General features: G+C 54.6%; 1 protein-coding gene across 1 annotated transcript; it reads right to left on the bottom strand.

Annotated features, from left to right (window-relative positions):
* Positions 1-549: 549 nt before the first annotated feature.
* On the bottom strand, positions 550-14,647 carry LRRC32 (leucine rich repeat containing 32). The gene is made up of 3 exons (XM_080640892.1): positions 14,501-14,647; positions 9,863-9,953; positions 550-4,532 (listed from the first exon to the last, which is right to left on the bottom strand). Exons 2-3 carry the CDS (start codon positions 9,947-9,949, stop codon positions 2,640-2,642), a joined length of 1,980 nt encoding a protein of 659 aa, XP_080497018.1. The 5' UTR covers positions 9,950-9,953; positions 14,501-14,647; the 3' UTR covers positions 550-2,639.
* Positions 14,648-15,357: the final 710 nt, after the last annotated feature.

Genomic DNA, 15,357 nt, shown 5'->3' with positions numbered 1-15,357 from the left:
TCGGTTGCCTCCCACATGCGCCCCTACTGGGGCTGGGGAACTTGCAACCAAGGTAGGTGCCCTTGACCGTAAATCGAATCCGGTACACTTCGGTCCACAGCCCGATACTAACCACTGAGCAACTGGCCTGGGCTCTTTTCACTGTTTTTAAAATGAGCACCACTTGAGCTTAGCTGGTCTGAGAGGAAGAAGCAACTAGAGAGGAAAGTGAGGGAGCAAATGAGAGAGGAGGGATGAGGACCACAAGGTGGGGCAGAGGGGATGAGCTCAGAGAAAGGGCCTGAGAGAGTGCAACTGCTGAAAGCCACCATCTCCCCAGTGGTGGTGGGAGCAGGGTTTGTTGAAGGTGAAGGGACATGATGCGGCTGAGGCCCCGAGGTCCTGGGTGGTGATGACCAGAGCCTCAGTCTTCCACCTACAGGTCCCATCTCCCAGGGGTTTGCCATGAGGGTTCAAAGACATAATGGGAGTAGAGGATGGCAGGGTTGGAGTAGATGCAATGGTGCAGATGACCTGAAGCAAGGAGGAGGCTGGCAGGCCGCACTGTCTCCAAAATTATTTTTTAATACATTCATGTGGGTTATACAAAGAGCTAGTCCCAGGGCCTGGGCTGTGGCCTGGCTCCTGGGAGGTGAGAGCAGCATTGTGTAGTGTTTTCAAAGATCAGGCGTGGAGGGGCTCGCACCTGCCCCAAGCCTGAGAAAGAGTGTGTGCCGTGAGCACCTGTAGTCACAATTCCAATCAGGACTGGGCGCTGAGCTGCCCCTTAGGCCCCCAGGGCCCCAGATGGTGCCAGGACATCAAGTTCCAGCCCTGGCTTTGCCATTGACTTCCTGAGTCCTTGATCCCTCTCTGGGCCTCAGTTTTTTCATCTGTAAAATGGGGCAGAGAGAATGGAGTTTTCATTGTCTCACACTTTACCCAGCACCATCCTGAGCCAGACCACGGCCAAGCACAGGCGGGAGGTGAAGACAACAGCACAGCGTCCTGGGCTGGTCCCAGGACAGCCCATGGTTCCGTGGGTATGAGGGACAAGGGGTTAGATCTGGATTTTTTTAACCCACTTTTCTAAGAGGGGTGGATCCCTGTATGAGGAGGACCCAAAAGAGCGGTTGGAGCATTATCTTGTGATGTGACACCTGAGAGAGAAGAAAACCACTCAGGTCCAACCCCCCAACCCACCCCCTGAGACCCCTAATGAGGTTTGAATCCACCTTTTTTCCACAGGCTCTGCCACTGACTTGTGCATCTCTGAGCAAGTCCTTTTCTCTTCCTAAGCCTCAGTTTCCCTATCTGTGTAAGGGGGAGGTGGGACTCAATGGTCTCACATAGACTTTGCTCAATGGAAAATGGGAATGCAAGAGCAAAAAGAGAAAAAGAACCCACACCAGTCTGCAAAGGAGGGAATGAGGGGAAACTGAGGCAGAGGAGGAGAGGGCCTGTGGCCGCCTGTCTTCTCTCTGCCTGCCTGGGAAAGTGGAGGGAGAGGAGCTGGTGGGATATACAGTGCAGGATGCTCCCAGGCCCTGTGCCAGCAATGGGGGCCACTTCCTATCCCCCTGACAGCCTGCAGCCCCGCAGTGGCAAAGCTCAGTCCCCGGAGTCAGGATGATGTGATTCTGAATCTCAGTACGGCATTTTGTAACTGGGACACCCTGCAGGGAGGCTTGGAGCCTCTTTTATAAACTGGGATTACATACCAGCCTCAGAAGGTTGTCATAAAGAGGCAGATGCAGGCTTGGGTTTGTTACAGCTGCCAAGCCTGGGGCAAAACAGAACCAGAGACCTCAGGCCTTCACTCCTGGGATGGAGTAGGGAGTGGAGGCCACGGCAGTATCGGGGCCAGTGTGCAACACCAGAGAGCCAGGTGGGCAAAAAGTCTGTCCAGAGCAGGAAATGACGGTCCAGTGCTGGCCGGAGCCCAGGGCAACAGCCCGTGAACCGGACCTGCTGCAGCCGCCACAGCCTGCTTATAGTGCTGGACCCAAGGCACACTCATGTGGCTCCAGTTCTCTTCCAGTTACAAGTTCGTCATCTTCCAGAGAGGCTGAAAGTCATTATCAGAAGATGTGACAAACAGTCTGCTTGGAAAGGTCTCAGACAAATCCTCCTGGTCTTTCTCTTCCCTGGCCCTGGCCTGGTGGGGCAGGACTCCCCCCATCCCCCGGGCACCCTCCTCCCCCTCCAGCACTCAGCTCGGTGCTGGCGAGCTTTGGAGCCCTGGGCTCCACACTCTGTGTGGTCGCTGAACAGCTCTGTGATGCCATCCCCACCCCAACTGGGAGATGCTTGCTGTGTCTCCTTCACCAGCGTCCTCAGTGCCCAGCGCAGGGTGTGGCACAAAACAGATGTCTGGTGAAGATTTGTTGATCTGATGGGTCATCCTCATTCTTTGTCACTCCCAATACAGCTCAGCGTCCAGCTTCCACAGCTGGACCACATGTGAGGCCTGGGAAGTGCGTCACCTACCGATGCAGCAGGATGCGGGGAAAAGAAGCCTGGGCTGGGATTTAGAGACCAGGGTTCTGGGACCCTGGCTCACTGTGTGGCTTTGGGTTAGACCTCACCCTCCTCTGTGCCTCGGGCTCCCCGCTGTCCTGGAAGGGGGTCCCGCTGAGCTCTCCTGCAGCCTGGCTGCTCTAGGCTTTGTACTGTTGGTTGAACTTCTGCTGGCGGACACAGCAACAGGTGGCCAGCATGGTGAGGACAATGGCAGAGACAAGTGTGAAGGTGAGGATGATGATGAGGTTGACATTCTTGAGCCCCCCCTTCTCACAGTCCTCAGGACGCACGTGGCTAAGGAACACCTCCTCCTGGGAGTCGAAGCGGCAGATCAGGTCCTGGGTGGCATCCACGTCCACACGGCCCTGGTGCAGCTGGGCCGCCAGCCAGCCATTGCCGCAGCAGCTGAGCGGATTCCCCTGCAGGTAGAGGCGCCGCAGGCTGGTCTCCAGGCCGCCCATGGCACTGCTGGGCAGCAGGCTGAAGCTGTTGTTCCTCAGGTCCAGCACCTCCAGAGACACGGCCTGCGTCCAGGCCGGCAGGCGGCTCAGGCGGTTCTCGGCGAGATTGAGCTGCTTGAGGCAGCTGAAGCAGGGCAAGTCTACCTGCAGGACCTCCAGCCCATTGCCCTGCAGGGCCAGGACCTCCAAGGAGGCCTCCAGGCCCGCCAAGGCCCCTGTGGCCACATCCAGGCCTGGGTTGGAAGAGAGGTCCAGCTCCGTTAGTGGTGTGTGGAGGAAAGCACCTGCCCAGAGCATCTCCAACTCGTTGTCCACCAAGTTTAGGCTGCGGAGGGAGGAGATGTCAGAGAAATCCACACAGCCGGAGGGTCCAGGCCCACCTGGCCCCCCACATGGAGTGACCCGGTTCCCCTGCAGGTTGAGCCTCTGCAAGTTAGCCAGGCCAGCGAAGGTGTATGGGGGTAGGTTCTGCAGGGCATTGTGCTGCAGGAGCAGCGTCCGCAGAGATCCCAGGGCTCTGGTGCCCAGCTCCAGTGTCTCCAGCGCATTGTGGCTGATGTCCAGGAGCACCAGGCAGGGCAGGGAGCCCGCACTCTGAGCCTCAAAGGCCTGCAAGCAGTTTCGGCTGAGGTTCAGGAAACGCAGGGAGGTCAGGTGCTCCAGAAAGCCCTCGGGGACAAGCTCAATCTCATTGTAGCTCAAATCCAGATTCAAGAGCTGGGAGAGGGGGTGGGTGCTGGCATTCCGGCTGGGGTTCGAGAGGGGCGAGGCTGACCAGCCCTCAGAAGGTGCATGGATGGCCTTGCCACCCTGGGGTGGCCCCGCAGGGAGACTGATGAGGTTGTTGGACACGTTCAGGTAGATGAGTCTCGGGAGTGCAGCCAAGTCGGGGAAGTGGAGCAGTTTGTTTTCCCGCAGGTCGAGCCAGGTGAGCTGGTACCCGGCCTGGGGCTCAGGAGCCATCTGAAAGGCCTCGATGCTGTTGCAGCTCAGGTCCAGCACCCGCAGCTGCTGGAGGCTGAAGTCGGAGATGCAGGTGAGGGAGTTCCTGGAGAGGTTAAGGTGGGTCAGGTGGGGCATGGCCTCGAAAGCGCCGTCCTCAATGTCCATCAGCACGTTGCTGTGTAGGTCCAGCCGCTCAAGTGCAGGTGTGCCCCAGAAGGTCTGGCGGGCAAGGCGGGTCAGGCTGTTCTCCGCCAGTGCAAGGGTGCGCAGGGCTGGCGCCTCCCCCAGCAGCTGCTCCACAAGGCCGCTGTACAAGCTGTTCCCAGACAGGTCCAGAGACTTCACGTGCAGCAGGGGACCCAGACCCCCAGTGCTCAGTGCCAGGCGGTTGTGGGACAGGTTGAGGTGCTCCAGATGGGACAGGGTCTGGAAGACACCTGGCTGGAGGAAGCTGATCTCATTGGAGCTCAGGTCCAGGTGACGAAGTGCTGTGTAGAGGCTGAGGGGCGAGGCTAGGATACTCTGAAGCTGGTTTCCAGATAGGTCAAGGGCCTCCATGTCCCGCGGGAGCGCTGAGGGGACTTGCACCAGGCCAAGGAACTGGCAGAAGACCTCCTTGTTCACCTGGGGAGGGGGAGGCAGAGAGAGAGCAGGCATTAATAGGTGCAGTAGGAGCTGGAATCAGACACGTGCCTCTAGGAAGGATGACTTGAGCTCCCACCAGGCTTGGCTGGCCTTCTTTCTTGGCCTCCCAGGATGCTCCACGTTCCTCCATCCCAGCCTAATCACCCCATGTCTGGATGACCCCCATCCTCCTCCTTGCCCCTGCCTCTGGCACCCAGTACAGCACTGGCATCAGAGAGGGACTCAAGGAAGCTTTGATGGGTAGACATAGAGGTGATAGAAAGTTAGAAGGACAAATGACCAGACAAAAAATCCTGTACTAATCATTAACCCATTTTACAGGAAACTGAGCCACAGATCATCTAGATCAGTGGTTCTCAACCTTTCTAATGCCGTGACCCTTTAATACAGTTCCTCGTGTTGTGGTGATCCCCAAACATAAAATTATTTTCGTTGCTACTTCATAACTGTAATTTTGCTACTGTTAATGAATTGTAATGTAAATATCTGTGTTTTCCGATGGTCTTAGGCTCTACAGCAGTGGTTCTCAACCTGTGGGTCGCGACCCACAGGTTGAGAACCGCTAGCAGGGTCGCCTAAGACCATCGGAAAACACAGATATTTACATTACGATTCATTAACAGTAGCAAAATTACAGTTATGAAGTAGCAACGAAAATAATTTTATGTTTGGGGATCACCACAACACGAGGAACTGTATTAAAGGGTCGCGGCATTAGAAAGGTTGAGAACCACTGATCTAGAGCAAGCATGTCAAACTTGCGGCCGGCAGGCTGCAAGCCTTGTTTAAATAAACGAGGCACATGCGGCCCGGCAGCCGCGAGTTTGACATGCTTGATCTAGAGTGACCCAGGGCCATGAGGAACGGAGCCAAGCTGGGACCCAGGCCTCCTGGTTCCACACCCTGGCTTCCTTCTATGGGCCCGGGTCGTTACGTTGACCCAGCTGGTGTTAGACTAGACTAACCCACTTTGGGGGAGTTGTTTCCAAAAGGAAAAAATGCAGTTTGTCCTCTTGTCATCAGTTTTTAGCTTCCTGCTCTCAGATCTCATTCAAGCCCTCATCCTGTGGGGCACAGCTCTGGGTCCCAGAGCCTGCTTCCTCAGGGACACTCCCCAGGAGTGCCCTTTCTGCTGCTGCTACCCATCCCCACCCCTGTCAGTGGCTTTGCTTCCCATGGCCTGGTCCTGATCTGGTCCTGGAGATGGGGTGAGAGTAAGGGGCAAGGGAAAAGATGTCTAGGGTCCCAACCCACGTTCTTTGATGACAACACTATGATTTTGTGGTGCGTGCCCCATCAAGTCACATGACCACTCTGGTTTCTTATCCAGAAAGTAACTCATCCTTCCCTAGCACCCACTCAGCATCTGAGATGTTTTGGCATTTTCAGACCCATGGTCTCACTGGGTCTTCACAATAGCCTGCCCGTCAATAGGATCACCCCTATTTAAGAAAACCAAGCCCAGAGAGGGTAAGGAAGGTTTCAGGATCACCCAGCTGCTGAGGAACAGAGCTGGGTTTAAACCTAGATATTTCAACAACTAAAGGCCCCACTTTTGTCCTTCTATCTCATGTGCTTTCTGAGGCCAGAACTCTTTCCATGTAAATGCTGTCTTCCTCTCCTCTCTTCTAGCATACCAGGAACCCCAGCCTTTCTCAGCTGGTCTGACTTCTACCACCTCCCAGCTCAGGCCCACTCCTGCCCCAGCTTCTGTCTTCATGGACCCTTCTGATCCACCCACCAACCAGATGCCTGGCAATTGCTCTCAAATTCCACTCAGACAGTGTTGCCTTCTGTTTACAGTAAACCCCTCCAGGGCAAACTCCAGGACTCTCAGCAGGTTCAAAGCTGTTTGTGGCCCTTGAGGAACTGTCCCCTCTCCTCCCAGCCCACTCCAGCCCAGCCCACAGTGACCATATCTGACCACTGACCATGTGCCCTCCAAGCCTTAGCTCTGGGTCTCCTCCTTCCTGTTCCCTGTGCTGGTTATGTCGTTCCCAACAAAATCTGCATGGGGAACTCTGCATGCTGAGTCCAGGATCTCCTCTGCCAGGAAGCCTTCCCTGATTCCTGGCCAGGTTGGGGCCTCTTCTGGGTTTTCTTACAGCCTCTGTGCTTCCTGTCATAGCTTTGGCCCCTGAATTGTGCCTATCTGTGTGGGGACCTGCTAGACAGTGAGCTCAGAGCAAACAGGGCCCATTTTGGTTGATGTGGATGCCTTGGACCTGGCCCACAGAAGGTGCTCACTAAATTTTTTTAATGAATGAAGGAGTCATAGACATCATTGGTTTAGTAAAGGTCTGAGGGATTGAGTCCATCGCCTTTCTAAAAAGAAAGTAAAGGGATGATCCATATGTTCAGACTAAAGTCAAAGACTGTTAGAGCATAAAGGGTCCAGCCCATCCAATTCCAAGATGGGGAGACTGAGCTTGAAGAAGGCAGTGACCTGCACATGGTTGTGGTGAGTCAGTAGCGAAGCCAGCAGGGCAGGAACACCAGCCCCGGGGCTCCCTGCCTGGCCCAGCAGTCAGCTTCCTCTCAAGATCACCAAGGTGAGGAGGGGGAGGAATGGACTGCCCTCCAACAGGCACCTGTGTGCCTCTTCCTACTCTATGCAGCTCAGTCACCAGCCTGCACAGCGGCCCAGGGATGCCCTGAGGTTGGGCACCCATGTGAACCAGAAACCATCCTGGCCACCTGGCCAGTCTTGCCTGGCTCCTTGCCCTTTTCTCCCTTCCAACCTCGCGGCCAGCTGGGGCCACCAGGCATGGCCCCTCATCCTGTCCTCAGCTCCCGGACCACCCTTATTAAAGAAGTCACAGCAAAAGGAACATTAACACAATGACCGCCACTAACCATGGAGCGCCAGCTGTGTGCCAGGCTTGTACTGGATGCATAGATCCCTTGCCTCATTCCATCTTCTAAGGCATATTTACCTCCTTGTACCCTCTAAGGAAACTGAGGCTCAGAGGAGGGAGGTGGCTTCCCCAAATCATATAGTCAGAGGCTCAAAACTACCATTGGGAATTCCTTTTCCTACTGCCAGCCAAGTTTGACCACTGCGCCCTCAGCTGATTGAGTACTCAGGTTGAGTCCTTCAGCAGAGTAAATACTAGTAACACCAGTTACCACTTCCTGAGCATTTACCATGTGGGGGGCACTGTCCTATGCATCACATGTTATCCTACGGGCAAGCCCACACCCCATTTCACCCCTGAATTCTCAAAGGCTCCCTGGGCCACCAGCCCCTGAGAGTTGAGTCAGGACACAGGCTGGCCAAGCCCAGAGCCCAAGACTTGCTTTCTGCCCGGGTGCCCAGGACCCCTGCCAGAGGCCCAGAGGCGGCGCCTGCAGGCAGTGCTGCACCACCGCCTGCTCTGCAGTTCAGTCGGAAGGAGCCTGAAGGCCAGTGCCGCCCGCAGCACTCCACTTCAGGGTGCCCCCCACTGCCCGAGCTCTGAGCCCCCAGCAACACCGACTTACTTGGGAAAGGGTCTTGGAGGAGTCAGCCCTTAGCCAAATTCGGAGCTGCCTTTGACAACACTCTACCCATGCTCTCTGTGACGCCAGGAAGTCACTGCCCAAGTTTTCTTGGTTTTTGTTTGTTTGTTTTTTAGGAGGGAAGAGGACTTGCCACCCAACTCCATTTTACCACCTGCACAGCGGGAAGCAGGGCAGCAAGAGTCACTCGCGGTGGGCAGCATAAGCCCCGGGAGCTGGGTTCGAACACTGCTCTACTCCTTCCTGTCTGCATAACCCTGGTAGCCACCGCTCTTCTCCTGGCCTCGGTTTCCTCTGCGGAAAGAGGAATCTGGGCAGGAGAAAGGGAGAGAACGTCCTCCGCATGCAGCAGGCATCTTGCGAGCCCTCGGCATGTGAAAATTTAAAAAACTTTTTTTTTTATTATCTTAAAAATCATCATTGCCCTGACCGGTTTGGCTCAGTGGATAGAGCGTCGGCCTGCGGACTGAAGGGTCTCAGGTTCGATTCCGGTCAAGGGCATGTACCTTGGTTGCGGGCACATCCCCAGTAGGAGGTGTGCAAGAGGCAGCTGATCGATGTTTCTCTCCCATCGATGTTTCTAACTCTCTATCCCTCTTCCTTCCTCTCTGTAACAAATCAATAAAATATATTTAAAAAAAAAATCATCATGACTCCTTCTGTGGTAGTCCAGAAAGCACCTTTTTGCCTATTATCTCATCTCTCCCCAATCCAAAGCTCACCCAGTTCCCCTTCCTGCTGGGTGGCCAGGGCCTTCCCTTCTCTGAGCCTGTCTCCCCAGGCAGAATGTGGGGCTGCATTTGGTGGCATCTGTGGCCTTCTCTGCCTATGATTCTGGGTTCTGGGAACCTCAGGAGGGCTCTAAAGAGCAAGAAGTAAGGCAGCAGGACACTGCAACCCCAGGGAAGGGCTGCCTGGCCTGGCTGCCAGCACCTGCAGCCTCCAGGAGCAGGTGGCCAATCTGTGTCATAAGCTTCCAGTCCCAGATCCAAGTGAGGCTGCCACAGGGCCTGTCCTTTTCCCAGGGCAAGCTCCTGCCTTGAGCTCTGTGACTGCCCAGCTTTACAAGCAGACCTGGGTGGTCTCTTTTCCCTGTACCCCACAGGGTGACAATAACTTCAGGGCTAGTCTCCCAGCAAGGGGCATGAAAAAGGAACAAAGTGAATGAAACCGGGCCCCTGCCCTCGGGAAGTTCTGGGTCTGGCGGTGAGACAGGCTTAGGCCCACTTGCGATGCGAACTATACCATGTGCTCAATATTGAGATGGAGGGAAGCTTGGGGCTGGGGAGGACCAGCGAAGGGAGCAAACAGAAACGGGTCAGCCTGGGAGGAATCGGAAGAGGCTTCCTGAAGGGGGCAGCATTTGACCTGGGCAGTGATGAGTGAGGCTTCCCAGCAGGGATGTGGCAGATGGACCCAAGTCAAGGAGCCCAGGGACCCAAAACAGAAGAGCCCTTCCCAGCTGACTGACCCCAAATTCTTTATCACCCTGTGGGGGCAGAGGGAATAGAGTCCAATATTGGCCCCAGTGGTCCCAGTTGAATGACCTTGGACAAGTCACTTAACCTCTCCAAGTCTTAGCTTCCAATTCTATAAAATGGGAATAATGGTACTTACCTGGCAGGATTAATAGTAAATAAGGTATTTAAACATTCTAGCAGATGCTAATCAAATGCAAGGTTTAAATGCATTCCCTTTCCTTTTCTGACTCCTCTAATTTTGGCTTCTGGAGCTGGGACGATAGAGCACCCTAGGGCTGGGTGGGGGTGGGGTGCGGGAGCTTACCCTGCCTGGGCAGGGCTTCTTACCATCTTACAGGGCACCTTGTCTCCCTGTTGGGAGGTAGCCAGGCCCAGGGTCAGCACGGCCAGGAGCAGCAGGATCTGGTGGCTCATGGCTCTGCATAGGGCAGGGAGGAAAGGGGACATTGTAAAACCCAGGCTCCTTCCCACGGCCAGCCCACACCCTCCCACCCTGTCCTCAGGGAACCCCAGACCACAGCTGTATCTGAAATTAAGGTGTAGCCCATCACAGAGGGCCTCCAATGCTACGCCAAGGAGCTAGGCCATGCCCCCAGGAAGAGTTTTTAAACAGTGGGCGACATTGTCAGATTTGGGTTTCAGAAGACTCCACCTGGTGGAAGACAATCTGGAGGAGGTGAGCAGGAGGCAGAGGGACTCTAAGGGCTGCCCTGAGCCAACCTCAGGGCTGGGGTGAGGTGAGGTGGGGAGCTGGGCCTCTGACTCCCTTTCTACCCAAGCCACGAGCAGGTCACCCCTTCGTAGCTCCTCAGACCCCAAATGGAATTACATACACACAAATTACACACACACACACACACACACACACACGGACCTTTATTTTGCTCTTTTTCTTTTGATTTTCTGATTCTTGAGCCCCTGCCATTGTTTGATGGCTGGGCCTGGAGCCTTGACAGGAAGCCCCACCGGAGGCTTGCCCTGGCCCCAGCATTATGGCTGTGAACTTCCCCAGGAGCAGGCTGCCAGGCCCTTTACTTTCACTGAAGCCACCACCCGTGCCAAGGCAGGGGGACACGCAGGCCTGTTGGACCTGCCCTTCCCTTTATGAGCAGCCAGGGTGCCCCCAGCAGGGTGGAATCTCAGTGCTTCTAGGAGCTCACTCACTGAAGACCTGGGTCAGGGGCTAGGAACACACAGCTCAATCTGTCAATTTCATTCATTCATTCACACTTTTATTGAATGCCCCCTCACATCTAGCTCTGTGCTAGGAACTGGGAACACAAATAAATGCACAGAAGTGGCCATAATACATACAGAACATTAAGAAGGAGGGATACATAAAGTCCTCCAAGAGCACTGGACTCAGAGTCACCCATATCCAACTGTTCCCTCTGATTCCTCCACTAACCTGCTGTGTGACCTTGTGCAAATCATTTCACCTCTCTGAGTCTCAGTTTCCTTTTCTGGGGTTAATGCTGACTTCACCAAGTTTTCTAAGATCTAATGATATATATTCTACTTAGGGAGCCCTTATTATGTACCAGGCATGCTTCTCCACACTTCACATGTATTAACTCATTTAATCCTCACCATAATTCAAAGACTTGGCTCCATGACTAGCAGTCCCATTTTACAGACAGGAAAACTGAGACCCAGAGAGATTAAGTAACATATTCAAGGTCTCACAGATAACAAGTCTGGCTCCTAGGTCTGTGCTCTTAACCTCTACACTATATGGTCTCCAAAAAGGCCTCAATAAATGGCTGCTGAGTTGTAAACTCTGAGGGTGCTTTAGGAGAAGACACATTTATAGGACCTTTGAGGGCTGGGTCTTTACTATTAGACCCAATTAGCGTCCTTACAATGAATTTTAAATGAAGGTGGCTGCTCTGAGTTCCTTTATTGTTCAAATGTGGTCTTTTAAACCTGTTCCCTGGATTCCCCTAGGCCATGGGCCTCTGCCCCCACAAATGCTCGCTCTTCTCACCTGCTTTATGGGGCAGGCTTTTACAGGAAATTTTGTTCTGCTGTTTAAAAAGCAGAACATCACCACCCATCCGAAAGCTGGTATACGCAGAATTGAGTGGAAACCCCTCAGGGGGCCTTTGAGGCCCTTGGGGAGTATGCCTTGTGGCCAGCTCTTCTCTCCAACTTCATTTCTCACCGTCCCCTCTCCCACTCTGGGTTCTGGAAGCCTCCTATTTCCTTCAGGTCTCAGAGCCCCTTTCACTGCTCCAAACCTTCACTCCCTCCCCTTTCTTGTGCTGAATTCCTCCTCCTCCTTTGGTTCTCAGCTTAGATGTCACCTCCTCCAAGGAGCCTTCTCTGGTTTCCCAAGTCTGGGCTATGTGTTCGGCTCTTCCTCCAGATTCCCACAGCCCCTGAGCTTCCAGTGAGCACAGCACTGGGCACTCTAGGATTACCCCCTCCCACACATTCCTAAGGGAAGTGCCCCTGGGACAGAGGGGGCTCACAGGACAGGCCAGGGAAGGCACTGAGAACTGACAGGCGGAGTCTCAGTGACATGGCGACACTGGCGAGAGCAGTTGCTCTCCTTGACTCTCCCTTCACCTCCCTGCCACACTCCTTCTCCCTGTCAGTGGGTTCTGTCTGTTCTCTGAGGAAACCCCCAGACCTGCCCACCTCCCTCCTCCATCATTGCCACAAACAGAGTCACCACCATGACCCTGGGCCTCCACCACAGCAACACCTTACTTCCACCCTGACCCCTACACATAGCCACCAGAGGTGTCGTTAAATCATAGATCAGATCATGAATCTCGCTGCCTAAAAACCTCCAGTATAATCCAGGCTTTATACCTCTCCTCTCTGACTCCATCTACCATTTGCCCTTCCCTCACCAAATCCTAGTGTTTGCCATTCTTCTCACCATTCCTCAAACACCACAAGTGCATTCCTACCCCAGGGCCTTTGCCCTGCTGCTCCCTCCACCTGGAATGCTCTTCCCCAGACCCTCACATGGTTTATTGCTTTCATCACATTGATCATTTCCTGATCATTAATTTTTTATTCTATGAGGACAGGAGTCTATCAAGTGGTGCTCACCAACGATCTATTGAACAAATGGCAGAGTGAGGGGTAGAAGCTCTACTGAAATGGGCTGAGGGGTAAGTGTGAGGTGAGGACAAGGAAGGGCCTGGCTCTGTATAGAACTGGAAGGCATTGCCGCCCAAAGGGGCCCTCATTTTCCCCTCCTCTGCCTGCCAAATCTCACCCTGCCCCCAAGGTGGGCATCAGAGCATCCAGCAGAGACAATCCCTGTACCAATGGAACTCGGGCCTGGCATCTGACAGAAGGGGGCCCCTCAGCAGTGGGCATCCATCAGCAGTGCCCAGAACAAAGTGTGTAGAATTTGAGGGCAACTCAGTCTCAAGAGGGAAGGCTGGGGTCACTTAGACCGAGGCTGACATCTAGACAACTGCTCCCCAGCCAGTTCTGGGGCAAGTCCCTTAACCCTTCAGTGCCTCAGTGTCCCATCAGTAGGGCAAGTAGCCTGGTTCCTATTCTACCGCTTGCTACTCCAACTATTGTGACGAGCAAGCTGATAATGCCTGTGATAATGTCCTGGACAGATTGTCTTTTTCAGCTGGGACAATGACCGGCAGAGCTAAACAGCCTAGGCGAGGTATGCTGAGAATGGAGACCTCAAGCTTGCAGACTTAGAAGCATAGGCAAGAGGAGGAGGCAAGAGATATCTTAGGATTCTGACCAGGAGGGGAAATGTTAAAGAATGTGTGTGTGTGTGTGTGTGTGTGTGTGTGTGTGTGTGTGTGTGAAGAAAGAGAGAGGGTGAGGGGAATGAGGTGGGACAATGCCTACTATCATAAATAAGCCCATCCTTACCATTTAAGGATGTTAGACATTCTTCTAAGTACCTGACCTATATTATCTCACTTAATTCTCACAACAAACCAGTAGTTATTATAATTTCTATTGTACAGATGAGAAAACCGAGGCTCAGAAAGATGAAATGATTTACCCAATAGTTACCCAGCCCATAAGTATTTTAGGATTTAGCCCACGTCTACATGACCCGAATGCTGTTTTTTTCCAGCAGGTGCTGAACTGCCTGGCCTCTTTATAACTGTCCTCAATTTGCCTATGAGGAAAACGAGGATCAGAGAGGTGACTTACCCAAAGTCACACAGTCAGTTAATAGAGTGAGGATAAGAATCCAGTCTGTCTGCTTCCAAAGCTAATGTTCCACTGCACCAGGCCAAGATCTCCCTCTCTAATCCCCTCTAATGACAGCTTCCCCCCAACATCCACAAGCTGACAGGCTCACAGTGCTGGTCCCTGCGACTCCCCCTTCTCTGCTCATCGGGGATCACTGGCAGAGTGGGGTCCTGAGAGAGCTGCTCTGGAAGCCCCTACTCAGCAGTGAATCATTAAGGGCAGACATGTGCATCCCACGGAGGAATTAGACCTTAACCCAAAGGAATGTGGCTGTGATGAGGGAATTTCAGGCAGCTCAGGGTGGGGGTAGGGGTCCCTCACATCTTACCACCCATGAAGAAGGCTGCTTCAGAGACCCTTGAAGAGAGGTGAGTGTCCCCCTTCTCCCCTCACCTCAGGTAGGCAGGCTATCTGGTGCGGTGGGATGGGAAGCCCCATGCCCAGCCACAGAGCAGAGGATGGTAGGAGACCTGGATTCAAATCCTAGTCTGCCCTTAACTAACTGTATGTTCCCGCCAAGTGCTGGCCTTTCTGCCCTTGTTTTCCCATCTGTCAAATGGGTACAGGTCTCACTCTTTTGCGGGAAAGATCTGTTGAGTTAGCAGCCTGGGAGACCTCGGGGAGGGTCAACCCTGGCTCCACGTGTGAGGTGGAGGACGGAGGCGGGAGGAGGACCCAGCCCAGTTCCAGGTCCTCTGCTCTAGAGGGGCGCGGGACAGGCGGTTCCCCAGAGGGCGGGCCGGCCCCCGCTCGCCCGGAGGCTCCTACCTGGCTCAGCGCGGCCGCCGCTCCTTTCCCGCGCAGACCCGGCACATTTTGCGCAAACCAGCTCCCGGGTCCCACCCCGCGCCAGACCCCCGGGTCACGGCCCGAGGAGGCGCCCGGCAGATCCACTGCCCCACGGGAGCCGAACCCGCGAGGGGCGGCTCGGGCTCCAATTTAAATACCTCTCCCGTCCCACCACGCCTCCTTTCGGGTAAGCCGCGGGGTCCTAGCGCCGGCCGGTGTTCCCAAGAGGGAGTGAAGCATCTTCTTGATGCTGAAAGCCCGGCCGGGAAGCGGCGGGTTGTAGGGGCGGGATGAAAGGGGCCGGAGGGAGAGGGGTCGCCGAGGAAGCCCAGTGCCAGCGAGGCCAGCCCTGGGCCGCCGCACGTGCAGTTCGTGGCCCCGTGGGGTCTGGAGGGGCGGGCGGCTCTAGGAGCTGCAGGTCCGCAGAGGAAATCCTGCCTGGTCCCGAGTTCCCCGCTGCCGGCGCCGCGGCACTTAGGATGGGGCGGGAGGGGGGGCTGGGGGCGAACAGGAGAAGTGACCGCGGGTTTGAACGCGGAAGGAAATGACCCTTCGCTGGCCCTGGGGCGGCCACCGAGGGGATTCCCCCACCGTGGCTATCTCCTCTAGACAGTCCAGGCAAGTCACTTCCCCCTCTGGATGTGGTCTAGTATCCAGACTTGTCACCGACCCTTAAGCAGCCCTATGAACCGGTCCCATCCAAGTTTTCAGCTTTCAAATTGTGAAACTGAGGTTAGGGATGGGGACAACGAGTATAAATAAAAACCAGTGGTCTGCGTTTGCTAAGAGCCCATTTATATTTGGGAAACCGAGTCTCAGAAAGGTTGCATGGCATA

This window comes from Plecotus auritus (genome assembly GCF_963455305.1).
Source record: "Plecotus auritus genome assembly, chromosome: 9".
Taxonomy (NCBI): domain Eukaryota; kingdom Metazoa; phylum Chordata; class Mammalia; order Chiroptera; family Vespertilionidae; genus Plecotus; species Plecotus auritus.
The sequence above is the reverse complement of the archived record's forward strand: the minus strand, read 5'-3'. Positions and strand labels throughout refer to the sequence as shown.

Coding starts and splice junctions, on each gene's coding strand:
- LRRC32 (XM_080640892.1), bottom strand. CDS start 9,949: ATGAGCCACCAGATCCTGCTGCTCCTGGCCGTGCTGACCCTGGGCCTG. Junction 4,533..9,862: donor ACAAGGTGCCCTGTAAGATG/GTAAGAAGCCCT, acceptor CCCCCTCCCCAG/GTGAACAAGGAGGTCTTCTG.